The sequence below is a fragment of the Tympanuchus pallidicinctus genome, unplaced genomic scaffold (genome assembly GCF_026119805.1).
Source record: "Tympanuchus pallidicinctus isolate F22 unplaced genomic scaffold, pur_lepc_1.0 scaffold8, whole genome shotgun sequence".
Classification (NCBI taxonomy): Eukaryota; Metazoa; Chordata; class Aves; order Galliformes; family Phasianidae; genus Tympanuchus; species Tympanuchus pallidicinctus.
Window position 1 is genome coordinate 47463029 of NW_026294802.1, and position 12728 is coordinate 47475756.

General features: G+C 43.6%; 1 protein-coding gene across 2 annotated transcripts in view; it reads left to right on the plus strand.

The window, feature by feature from the left end:
* PNPLA7 (patatin like phospholipase domain containing 7) overlaps positions 1-12728 on the plus strand; it is a 116542-nt gene that overhangs the window by 53932 nt on the left and 49882 nt on the right. The window contains exons 21-22 of one of the 2 annotated variants that reach the window (XM_052667634.1): positions 5525-5585; positions 7699-7851. In XM_052667634.1, coding sequence (XP_052523594.1) covers positions 5525-5585; positions 7699-7851 — 214 coding nt within the window. The remainder of the gene's footprint in view (positions 1-5524; positions 5586-7698; positions 7852-12728) is intronic. The other variant, XM_052667635.1, reaches the window with a different exon arrangement.

Sequence of the window (12728 nt, forward strand, 5' to 3'; positions counted from 1 at the left end):
ATCCACTGGAGAGGATCAGAGTAGACTTGGAATGGAAACCACCCTCAGATTTGTAGGGCTCTGTGGCGGATGGTTGTATGGGATCCAAGCTGTGCATCAGGCTGGCTGCCTCAGCCAAGGCTGGCTTCCCAAAGCAGCAGCCTGCAGGCAGACAAGAAGGCACCATTGACAAAGGATAGGACTGTCTCTTGGCTTTCTTGCAAAGGTTTTTTGTGCCTTAAGTGTACAAAACAACATATGGTTGAACCTGATCCTTAGTTTAGATATTTTTTTCAAGTCTTTTCAGCAATCACAAAATAAAATATTAATAAGTGGTGGAAGAGTTTGACTCAGTCTATGGTGCTGTGGTTGGTCTGCCTTTTGTGCTATGAGGAACAGCACACTTTATGATGCTCCAACCCACCCCACCTCCTTCCCCATCGTGGGGTGAGGATGTGCCCATGCAGACGTAGGAGAGGCAGGAGGTTACAGTGAAGGGATGTGTGTCCCATCATAGAAAGCCAAAACTGGACAGATCCAACAAAGTGCAGTTTCTCTTCAGTATCCAGGATATTGAATTATTGGTCTGCCTTGAAAATGATGAGTTTGTTGCTCCTTGAGGTGCTGGAACATTTGCTCTGTGAATGCAAGCTCTCGTGCTGGAGAGTCCTGGTGATGTCACATCTGGTGTGCAGCTGGTTGGGGTCCTGCACGGCGTGGGGCAGAGCTGATGAGGGTCATTTCATTTTGTTTTTTCTTCTTGTGTGTTGTCCTTGTGACTGAGGTAGTGTGATGCTCTCTGTAGAGGCATGTTGCCACGTTTTGGATTTAGGAGAAAAGCTGCACTAACAGCACACTGATGTTTTAGTTGCTGCTGAGGAGTGTTTACTGTAAGTCAAGGACTTTTGGCTTCTCACAGTGTCCTGGGGGTGCACAGGGTGCTGGGAGGGGACAGAACCAGGACAGCTGACCCAGTCTGCCCAAGGGGGTGTCCCAGACCTTATGGGGTCATGCTCAGCAATAAAACTGGGGGGGCTGCTGCTCACAGACTGACTGGGAATGGGTCAGTGGGTGGTAACTGCACTGTGCTCACTGGCTTTATCCCATGGGCTTTATCCTTTTCTGATGGGGCTGTGAGCTGCGTGGTGCCGAGCTGCCTGCTGGGTTAAACCACAGCACGCACTTCTCCTCACTGAGGTGAATTCGTACTACTGCCCTGCCTTTTAAACCAGTCAGCTGTGGCTGTATTATTCTGTGTATTCAGAAGCAGGATACTGGTGCAGATTTTGTGACATCTTTGTGATTTTTCTAGATTGGTGTAGTGGAAAGTGAGCTGAGACTGGACAGATGTTTGATGCTGTCGCTTGCTATTAACAGACAGTTTGTCAGGCAATCTGTGCAGCTCACAGGAAGAAAATACTTTCCTATGGACACTTACTTACAATGAAATTTGCATTAAAATCACATTCACAAGGATTTAATGTAAAGCAGATCTAGAGTTCCACCATTTAATAGGAAGAAAAGCTTCAACCAGACTCTAGTTTGGAAGGTGAGGGACAGCAGGCCGAAGTATTTCAGGGTATAAACAGAGCACTGCAGGGTAACAGCAGCTATTCAAGTGTGGGAATTGCCTTAGTGTGAAGCAGGAAGCTCAGGAGAATACCTGACACCTCAGGTGGATGCGGTGCCTGCACCACTGTTGTGTTGGAATCCTGCCTGGCCCCATGGCTGAATGAGATTTGTGTAGAAGCTGAAGTGACTCATCTGAAGGTCAGAGAACACGCTCCCCTTGGGAATGGGAAGTTCAGTCCCTGCCCTGCAATGCAGAGGCTGCAGGTCTTTTCTGTAATCCAACGTTAGTTAAGCAGAGGGGAAAATTAATGGCTCACCACAACCTTTGTACCAAGTGCAGAAACAGACATTCAGTGCGAGGCAGTGGGGGCTGCTGAGTGGGTCTTCCTCAGGATGGAGCTGCAAGCACACCTCTGGGTGGCCGAGGTGGTAAGTGGCAATGTGAAAGTTAGGAGACAGTGAAATGGTGCTGAGAGAAGTGCCAGCGCCGTTTGAGGAAGAGAAATCCCAGTCCCTGCAGATGGCCAAGGGCAGGCTGGACGGAGCTCTGAGCACTGATGGAGCTGTAGGTGTCCCTGTGCATTGCAGGGAGTGGAACCTTTCAAGGTCCCTTCCAACTCAAATGATTCTGTGAAACACTCCTTATTTTGACCTGCACGGAAGAGTTCTGATGAGTTCACCGGGGAAGGTAAGGGAGTGGGAGAGGGAAGAGAGCTTTCTCCTTTGCAAAGTTTGTCCCACCTGAGTGCCCTGCTGGGGACAAGTTTTGTGAATCTACAGATTCTGCAGGAGGAGGGGAGATCTCAGGGCTTTTGGAGAATAGTACTGATGTACCTGGAATCCCGAGCAGCTTTTGAAATTATTTCTCTATTTTCTAGCCCCATAAAGTAAGCCTTCTTCCTTCTGGCCTCTTGCATGAACTCTGGAGTGTGAGTTTCTTTGCTTCTGAGTTCTTTTTGGTTATTGACGTGGCACTGTGCAATGTGCAGGGCAGCTCCTTGGCCCTGGACCCTCAGCTTCCTTGAGAGGCCCTATAGGTGCCTACATGACCCTGCTGGCAAAGCCTGGCAAATGTGAACTTGGAGTCATTTTACAGCTTGAAATGGTGGCACTGTGACTAGGAGGGCATTATTCTATGCAAGAATGAGTTCAATCTGCAGCATGGTGATTTCATCTGTGTAGACCTATCCATGCCTGGGCTTACAACTGAAGTGCCTAATTGAAGTCTCTGCTCATTACTGGTTTGAATGATTGACTGCAATTACCTGATCAGGATTTACTCGCTGCAAGCACAGTTTATAATCAGGTAAATTCAACTTCCTCACAAACTGAACCATGCTTGCCCCTTTCCGTGGTGTGAGGGATCGAAAAGTTGCATTTACTTTGCAGGCAATTAATTATTGTAGCCTCATTTGGAAACGTCGTGTTGTTCTTAGATAAACTGCACTCTATCTGGCTGCCTTTTTTTGCAGTGCAGATTTCTCTTCAAACCCAAGTCAAACCTTAAATCCAAACGGAGTGCTTCTGTGCCAGCAGATTGGGCTGCAGCTGTGTCTGTGGGAGCAGGGCATGTCTTTGAGGTGCTAGGAGAGACTGAAATCCGGGACTGAACACACCAGGCACCTCTGTCTGTGCTGCAAAGGCTGTCTGGCCCCAGGAATGGGGCTGCAGTGGGAATGAGACCTTATTGCATAGCTGGTTCCCAGCAGCACTGTGACATTTCCTGCTTTCTCTCCTCTACTTCCCCTTGCTACCGTTTCCAAGTGTTTGTCCTTCAAAATGCACCAAAACAGGTAAGGCAGGGATTTCTGCTCCCAGCTCCCTGCCTGTGCCCAGTTAGCTGGCATTCTCCTGCTGGTGCCTCTGGCAGGTAGGTGTTCCCTGGCACATTTGCAGTCGTGTGTTTCCCTGATGTCCCTTCCCAACCCAGGGGCTCGCTTCTGCTCCCCTCCCAAAGCTGAAGCAGCCCATTCGTGCCACCCAGGTCCTTTCCTGCCCCCATATCCCATGTCACTTGGCCGAGGATGCCTTTTGGCCTGGAGCTGTTGGGAAACCTGAGGGATGGGTGGCTTTGGCTTTCTTTTCCTTTTTTTGCCTGTGGATTTTGAATTCTGATTTGGTGAGAGCTGCTCTGGCTGCTCTGCCGAGCCTTGGCTTTAGGTCAGTCACTGAAGCCTGGATCTATTGTTGATGAGAAGTTTGATTTATAATGCCTCAAACTGATGGACAAACGTTTGTTAAGGGAAAAACGTTGCCTTTTTTACTTCTATGTGAAAGAAAACATATAGTATAGGTAATAGAGAACTCCAAGGAAATTTCAGGCCAGTTCTTAGCTACCATCTCAAATTGATGTTCCTTCGACGTTGCCATGACTGCGACAGAGTGACTCATCCTGTTATGGTGAGCAATTTGCTTGTCTTACAAAGTCACCGGGGAAATAATTTTCCCATATCTATATGTACCAAGGCTGCAAGGCTTGCTTTTGCAAACAAGACAAATAATATTTCCTGGTACTACAAGCAGCCGGCTGGAAAATGAGACCAGTAGGTTCTATTCTTAGTTCTGTCATTAACCTTGGACATTTTCTTTAACTTCACTGGAGCTCTCCTTCACCGTCTGTAAAGAGGAAAAAGTTCTGAATACAGGAGTTGGTTTTAGAACATAATTAAAACTCTGATGTTTAAAGTCATCCAGAAGAGTAAAATGTTGTTCAGTAGTACTTCCAAAAGGACTGAAGTCGCAGTGTGTCCAGTGGGTTGGCAGGTGTGAGAGATGGAGATGGTGATGCTCCCAAGAAATCTGAGTTTATATATCAAAGCTGCGAGGTCTCTCATCCTGTGTCAGCCTCGTTCTAAGTAGCATACGTGGAATGATTCAGGCGGGAAGCTGAGCTGTCACAGTGCTTGCAGCATCTTGCATTTGAGGGGTGCATCCTGCAGTGCTTGCTCCTTGGGAGCAGTGTGTCTCTTGGGCTGAGATCTGGGGTTGCCATTTGCAGCTGCCCGTTATTTTGGAGATGCTTTGTGATTTCTGTGGGCTTTCTGTTGTGTTTTCTGTTTTGCTTTTTGATGCCCTGCTGGGGATCTGACTTTGGATTGTTCGCCTGAGGGAGAATGCCTAATGATGACTCTGATTCTGAATGCATTTAAGTATCTCGTTTCTTATTTGGTAAAACATGTGTGCAGGTCTTTCAGAATAAACAATGCATTTTTCAACTCTGCCATTGATTGATATTGCAATTATTAGTCTTCTACTGTACAAATGATTGGGAAATATTGATTATAGGTACTGGAGATGAGCTTAGAAGCTTTGCTTGGCTGTGAGAACAGTGGTTTCTATCAGAAAAAGTCCTTCTCAGGGTGACTGAGGGGGGAGAGAAAAGTCTGTCAGCTCAAAGGGACCAAACGTGATTTGAGGGGCTGGTGTGGAAATGCCCTGATATTTTGCTCTGATTCTTTGTGGTTCCAGTGTGTGTTTGTCCCCTTAATGCAAGACATCTGAAACTGTTTACTGTGAGTTGACTAATTCCCACAGGGCAGGTGGAAGCAGGACTGCATGGGGAATTGGAGCCTGAGCTGCTTACAGCAGGTGGAATTGTACAGCAGGCACCAACAGAGCGACTTTGGTAGGGTACAGGCATGCTGCAGAAAGAAAGCAGAGCTGGAAATGGAGTTTCCCCTAATTAATTGGATTTTTTTTCCCTTCTGTTCCCAGTGTAAGTTAAATAATGGCTGCTTTGTTTTGCTTTTATTATCTTTTTTCCCTAGGTGAAACAAGACAGAGGTGATGAAATGATAAAATGATCAGACACCATAAACCAGGAAAGAAGGAATGGCTACAAAACTGTACCTCCTTATTGTTCAACCAGAGATAACATTTTACAGAACTTAGAAGTGTCCATTTAATTGCATTGTTTTGAGTATATTCTGCCTGACCGTTTGTTTCTTTTCTTCCTCTTGTCTCCCACTGCTAGGTTGTGACTAGACTTATTCACTTGCTGGGCAAGAAGATCCTTGGCAGCCTTCAGCAGGGAGGTAAGAGTCATTGCTGGACTCCTCCCATCATTCTGGTGCTTCCTTGGAACTGGAACTACATCATTAAATTCAGAAAAAGAAAGTACTTGACAGGAGGACTTGTCCCTAAATATTTTTGCTGTTGGTTGTCACAAGTGAATGTTTAGTTTGCTATATGTAAGTACACCAATTTTTTGGTGGGGAGAAGTGGCTGTGTAAGGATAGGAGTGGATGGAAAACTACTGCTGTGTGCATGCAGTGATGTTTCCATGAAATCTCTTGCTAAAGAACTGCTCCAAGGGATCATTAACTCCCTGATAGGCCTGAGTCTGATAGTCATGCTGAGTGGCATCTGCGTACTTGACTGACTTATCTTGTCTGTATTTGCATTATCTTAATGAATCGTCTGGGAGCAAATGGCTCATTATGCATTGGTTGGTAAGCTTTACGTATGTGGCAGAGGCAAACCAAAGTGTATTTACTAATTGAAGTGAGTAGGAGGAAGTTTCCTGTAGTTGGTTGTTCTTGAGCAGCTTTTAACAGAAAACAAACGTGTGTTAATCACTGCGTTGTGGGATTCTTTGCTGTTGTGTTTTTTTTAATTGATTTTAATCAAACAATTCTCTACTATTTCTTGTATTGCTGTTTTCGATATTCCAAGGTGACTGGAATTGAAGCTGTCACCTTGCAGGTTTTGAAGCCATTTTTGGGGAATGAATTTCCAAGTCCATTCTTTAGGTGCTCTGTGGACACCATCAGTTTTGTGTGCACCTCTGGCAGTAATTGTTAATCTCTTGTGCATGCTGAAATGCCTTTGTGGCCTAGGGCAGAGTTTGCACTGCTTGGGAAATGGGACAATATGTGCTCTGGAGAAAATGGAAGGAAAATTAGTGGTAGGCAATAATAGGAGCAGGATCAGAGAACAGCCATTGAAGTTCTGAGGAGAGAAGGACCGATGGAGATGAAAGAGTGGAGCAGTGATATGTAACTTGTTTGAACCTACAAATACCTTCTTGAAGATCACCTAAAAGAGAAAGCAACTATTTAATGTTCTGTGGAGAGCTATTTTAGAAGACTTGAATATCTCCAGTGCTGAATATATTTGCAAAAAAGGTTTATCTGGCATTTCTTTGTGTCCTGCAGTGTACTATTGATCTTGCATGTGCACTTTAAAGGAGTTTTCATATCAATTACAGTATATCATGTGCATGGCAGAGAATGGCACGTGGTGGAGCTTTGCAGGGTAAAATAAGAGGAGCCAGTTGCTAAATCTTAACTAAGATGGCATTGATTTTATTGTATGCTTACAGTTGAGTTGGCAGGTGCTAGCAGCAAAGATTGTCTGAGAGGGTTATAGAGGAAATAAATAGTATAAAACTGAAAAGAACTGCTTGTAGAACACACCTACCGTTCTTTTCCTGAGCTGAACTATCTGGGAAGATCTTTGTTACATGCATCAAATACTTCTGCCAAAAAATGCTTTTCTCTGCCCATAGCCTCTCTGTGCTGCTCAGTCTACTGCAGTATATTAGAGATGCTTCCACAGTTGCTTGTATTTTATTTTTATTTTATTTTATGTTTTATTTTAATATTCATGCACTCCTGTCTGTAAAGATTCACATTTTCCCATCTTGGGAAGAAGTGAAAATAGATGTAGATGCACGTTTCCTGCAGAAACTTTGTTGAAAATGTGTATTTATTTCCTTGATCAGAAATACCATAAGAAGTGGGTATTTATTTTGGATATATTTGGATACCAACAACAAAACTGGGCTTTTGCTATTTGAGATAATTCCCCTGGAGAGGCAGGCAGGTGTCTCAGTGCTGTGGCTGTGCATGGTGCCGTTTGTTCTTTTTCTTAACAGGTCAAGTAAAGGCACGTTGCATTTGCCCTGTTCCTATCACTCAGATACCTTTAAATTTGCTCAGCTTTTACCTGTGTCATCTGCTGATAATGACAGAAATCCATTTTTTTTTCCCCTGTTGTGCACAATGCAGAATCTCACCTTTTGTGTGAAATGGAGGATGTTGTGTTTAACTTGGGTGAAGCCATTCAGTGATAGTTCCTTCCTGCCTCCGGGTGACTGGGTGACAAAGGATGTGGCTTTCTTGTTTCTGTTTTTTTCTTTTCCAGCAGGCCATCCTTTTGGATTGCACAGCTCCAGCAGCAAGTGGGATGCCGGAAATCCTGCCAGCAATCTCTCCACAATAGCAATTATGCCAGTGTCTGAAGAGGTGCCACTTACTGCTTTCACTCTGGAACTCAAGCATGCTCTCAGTGCTGTGGGTAAGAAGTGTTTGTGTGTCATGGGAAATAAATGCCTCTTGTCTTTTCAGAGAAGTATAGCTAGGTACCTGGCAATCAGCAGTAGATTCGTGCTTCATTTGGAAGGGAAGCCACATAGCAGTGCTCCAGATGAGAACTTCCTAATCTCTTTCTGCTTCTGACTCACCTTCCTTCCTTATCATGTTTTCCTAACATATATTGGAAAATACTGTGGCCTTGGTTACTCAGAAAGATCTGATCTGTGAGACCTGTTGTGCTCCTGAGACTGCAGGTACTTCAGCAGATGAGAGCCCGCACCGTCCTGCTCCTGCAGAGCCTGTTTGAGAGCTCATTGTTTTTTTTCTCTTAACTGTGAGCCTCTTCCAGACTTTCTTAGTTGTACAGTTTGATCCCACAAAGGATTTCTCTTACAATTTTCTGTTGTTAGCTAGGCAGTAAGTGGCAAACATACGACTGGATAGAGAAGGCTTGCGCAGGAGATCCAGGTTGGCATTGGAATTCTGAACTGTCCTCCATTGTGCCTTCCTACACTAGCTTACTTTATCCTGTTTGTTGCCAACTTGTCTGTCTTGTGCTCACAAAACCATGTATTCACTTCACAGTTGAGTCATTAATTGCTGCAGTTGGCTCTGTTGGTGAAGTTGGCTGCACAAGTTGCAGTTGCTCACAAAGCCATGTACCTCATTCACCGTTCAGATCGTGCTCCACTATAGTTTGATATTTCCTGAACATCCTTTTTTCATTCTTATATGCTATCATAGATCTCAAGTAAATCTCCTGCAGTTCTTTGAATTGAAACTCTGCTGTCTCAGAGCATTTTGGAAAGTACAGGTTATAAGATGCTTGATGTGTAACCACTTAGATTCATTTAATGCTTATTTTTCTTGGTCTTAATTAAGGGTATCTGGCACTTAGGGGAGTTGGCTCTTACTATTCTGTTTTAAAACCTTCTAGATGAGCAGGCAGAGGAAAATGTGGTTGGTGTTTGAGCTCCTTCACCTTCAGAGATACAAATTTGTATGCATTTGTTGTGTTACAGTAAGCACTAATCTGTGGGTGTTTGAAGATTCCTTTTATTTTGGGGAGGCAAAAAGAAAGTTCATAACAAAACAAAGATTTCAGCCATGCTGTATTGCTAATGGGGACTTAGAACGGATTGTTGCCAGCTTGTTTTGATGGGCGACAGCACCGGGAGCCCCGTAAATAAAGCAAACCAAGATTAAGTATTTAAAGGACTGTTCAGCATAAAAATAACCCTTGGAGTTGAAAGCAACTAGAACGTAACAAACGGGGGGTTTTGTTTGGATCACTCGGCCTTTTCTTGTGCACCCTTCATTTTTATTTTCTGCATCTAAACTGACGTCTGTGTAGTACTTGGCAGCTATAGATAGGATACAACCTTGGCATCTGAAGTTCTTGCCAATACGGAGCAGACGGCTGCAGTGGGAAGAGGAAAGTGTTGTGTGAAAACACAGCTAGCCATATGGTCCCACACACAGCTGGCAGACCGAGCTCTGCAGCCTTGATAGCCCCGATGCCTCGGGTCAGCCTGGTGTTTGCTCAGCCCACGACTCTTAGAAACAGCGGTTAACCTGCCAATGGTTTGTTGTGTGTCTGTATACTGTGTAGCTCTGAGGTCTTTTTTTTTAATGCAGGCTGTATTCTATTTATTTTTATTTTTTAGCAGCGTTTTCTCTCTTTTTTTTCCTGTGCTTTCTGCTGTAAGTTGTTTGAGTGCCCTGTCTGATGCGTGACAAAATGGTCTGAACAAGCTCAGTCAGTGCTGTGAAGCAACATTTCAGTTTGCTTTTGGGTTTTCTTGATTGTGCACCTGATGAGTTAGACCTCTGTCCATCTTACACATGAGGAACTCAAACACTATGGAGAGATTTGGATTAGGTCCTCAGTGATCAACTATTGTATTGGAACCCATCTTTGTGAGTGCTTACCTGCTTCTGAGGTGTTATTTAATGTGCTTGAGAAGGCTTAACTGAAATCTTTCTCTTTGGAATGTCAGTTTGAGTGAATATGTTCCTAATTCTGGAAATTAGAGGTTGCTCTGCATTTCATCACACACATTTTCATTAGCACTTGTTGCTTATTCTCTTGTTTTCTCTTGGAACTTGTTAGTAAGCTGTAAACTGAGATGTTTAAGGTTTGATTCTTGTTATTTCAAGGCCAGACCAATGAAACATGTTCCAGGGCAGTATAGACTAGCCTTGGTGTAGGAACTTTTGTGGGGTTAAAGCAGCTGGTTTTCAGTTTTCTACTGCAACTTAATATTTTTTTATAACATTCCTTAGTCTTCCCATAATATTAATTTAGATGGATGTTGTAGTGATGTCCTTGCTGCAGGTTGGAGAAAAGAGAACAGGAATTAGAATAAATGCAGTAATTCTGAAATGACTGCCAGAACTATAATGAGCTCTCATTGCAGGAGGTGGGAACTTCTGGGGGAAGACCTTCATCCTGGGCCTGTCTGTAGGTTAGGTTGGAACAAAACCTACAAAATGAGATTGGGGGATGCTTTTCTTTCCTTGGGATTGCCATTAGAGGGCTGTTTGCAGTGCATTTTTATTTTGGTTTATGACTGCTTTCATCTTATTAGAGGAGTCTAATAGTAATCACAAAAAGAGCATCTCAGTCTGGGAGAATGAACGTTAGTAATTAACAGCATGAGTTAATTTGTACTGTCCACAAGAATGGAAAAACAAAGTAGAAATTAATTCACTGATAATAAGGCTTATTACAGTATTCACAGATATTAGGATTTATAGGCTTGTTACTTGAATCTATTATGTGGATTTAATATTTAAATTTCTAGTGGAACCAAGTGATGTCCTGCCCAGGCTGGGCTTGGTTAGTCTTTTGACTGTAGGCATTGCTTTGTTTCTGTATTATTTGGCAGCAGACAGTAAAATAAGCTTATCCCTTTGGTTGGTGTCTGTGTTCTTCCTGCTGACCCCATCAACTGGCAAAACAGGAGTGAAGCAGTTACCTGGTGCCTGATGGCAGTAAGTCAGTGTGAACCCGTCTTCATCTTGAGAAAACTATGATGGTAAAACATGATCGTAATATCATAGAATGGCTGAGATTGGAAGGGACCTTAAAGATCATTGGGCTCCAACCCCTGCTGTGGGCAGGGAATGATCTGAGCACTGAGAAGAGGGCAGAGGAGTCCTGCAGAGCGCAGCAAACCTGGGGCCGCTCACTGCTTCCTCGCTGTTTGCTTTTCTGCTGCAGTGTCAGAGCCCTTTCTCTGAACCTCAGTCTTTGGGTCTCCAGAGAAAGAGAATACAGAATAGCAAACCTGCAGAGAACTGGGATAGAATTTTCCGCTTCAGAACTAGAGTGAATTAAAAGTGAGCAAGTTCTTTGTTTTGTCTTTTTGCTGCGCAGTTGTGAGTAGGATCAACCATGTCAATGAATTCAATGAATTCTGGTCAGTGTCCTTTGGTTTTCTTTGATTATTTTTTTTTTCCCCCCTAAATTCTTGCAGAGCAGAAAGCAGCTCTTGTCAAAAAAACCAAAAACAACAACAACAAAAAACTCTTCTAGAACATTGAGGTTTGAACAAATGGATTTGCCTACCTATTTTTCATTTGTAACTGAGAGCAGTGGTACCTGATGTGCAAATGCCTGTGCAAATTCTGGCTTTTTGTGGAAGCCCCTCTGATCATATGAAAATTCCAGACTAAGTAGAGAGGAAGGTTTCAAATCCAGCATACACTTCTCTCCTCTTGCTTATAGCCCTTAACTAAGCTTGCTTTCAGTTCCTAATTATGTATAATGCATTGGAAATCTCACTGAAATACCTTTGCTAATAATTTATTGGACTTTTTAATGCATTATTCTACCAGCATGTTCCTTCTTTATGCACAAATTAGATTTCAAGGTTAAGTTTCTAATGTGTTGAGATGAATATGGTGCCTGGAACCAGCACAGGATGGTACTCTTTGCTGGGCAGAGTCTTCTGACACTGAGACATCAGCCTCCTTTTTCAAGTCTTTATCTTTGGCACACAACTTTGTAGACTTTTCTTAAGTTCAGTAGAAGTTCTGATTTGATGAAGTCCAGGCAAGCAAGCTTGCTGTGATTGAACTTCTTCCTTAGTGCATGTGGTTCTTGGCTGTGTCTTTCTGTACCTTGTGTTTTTATCCAGGTTGAGGTGGATTTGCAATCATGCGTAAGCATCAGCGATCACCTCCTTCATGTTTCCCTATTTCAGTTTGATTCAACTGAGGTGTGTGGTTTCAGGATTATATTAGATATAGAACTAGGGCATCTGATTTGCCACTCCTTCGTATCTTGGGAAGTGCTGCTACATGGAAAACATTACGAAAGTGAGTACCATGTTTATCTTTAGAAAAAAGGGAAAAGGTTTGCATCTCTCATGTAATGCTTGTCTTCTTACTGGGCCATAATATGAGACTGGGAGCCTTGCTGAAGTGCTATCTCAGCCCTGCCTTATTCTTAAAAGATGCAGTGAGCCAGACCTCTGATATTTCCCCGTGCTTTGTTCTTCTCACTCCTCTTTCACAGACTTGTAGTTCTGTCCTGAAAACAGATGACTTTGGAGTACCAATTTAGATGCTCTGTGAGGTTTCTCAGTGAATCATAATCATCTGTGCCTGGGGGTGAGACTCCTGCCATGCTGTGTTTTCTCACCTGAAGCACAGAAGAGCCAGGATTCAGACTCCCACTGAGTCTGCTGAAAGATAAGTCTCTGGGGAACCTTCAAAAGTTACCACCTCTGGCTTGGAAATTCATGAGCTGCAAATTGCTGGGGGCTTGGAGAATGGCATTAAGCTTTCCCTGCTCTAATACTTGTGCCCAGCAATCTGTTGTTGGTCACAGTCAGACAGTAGTGGGCTAGA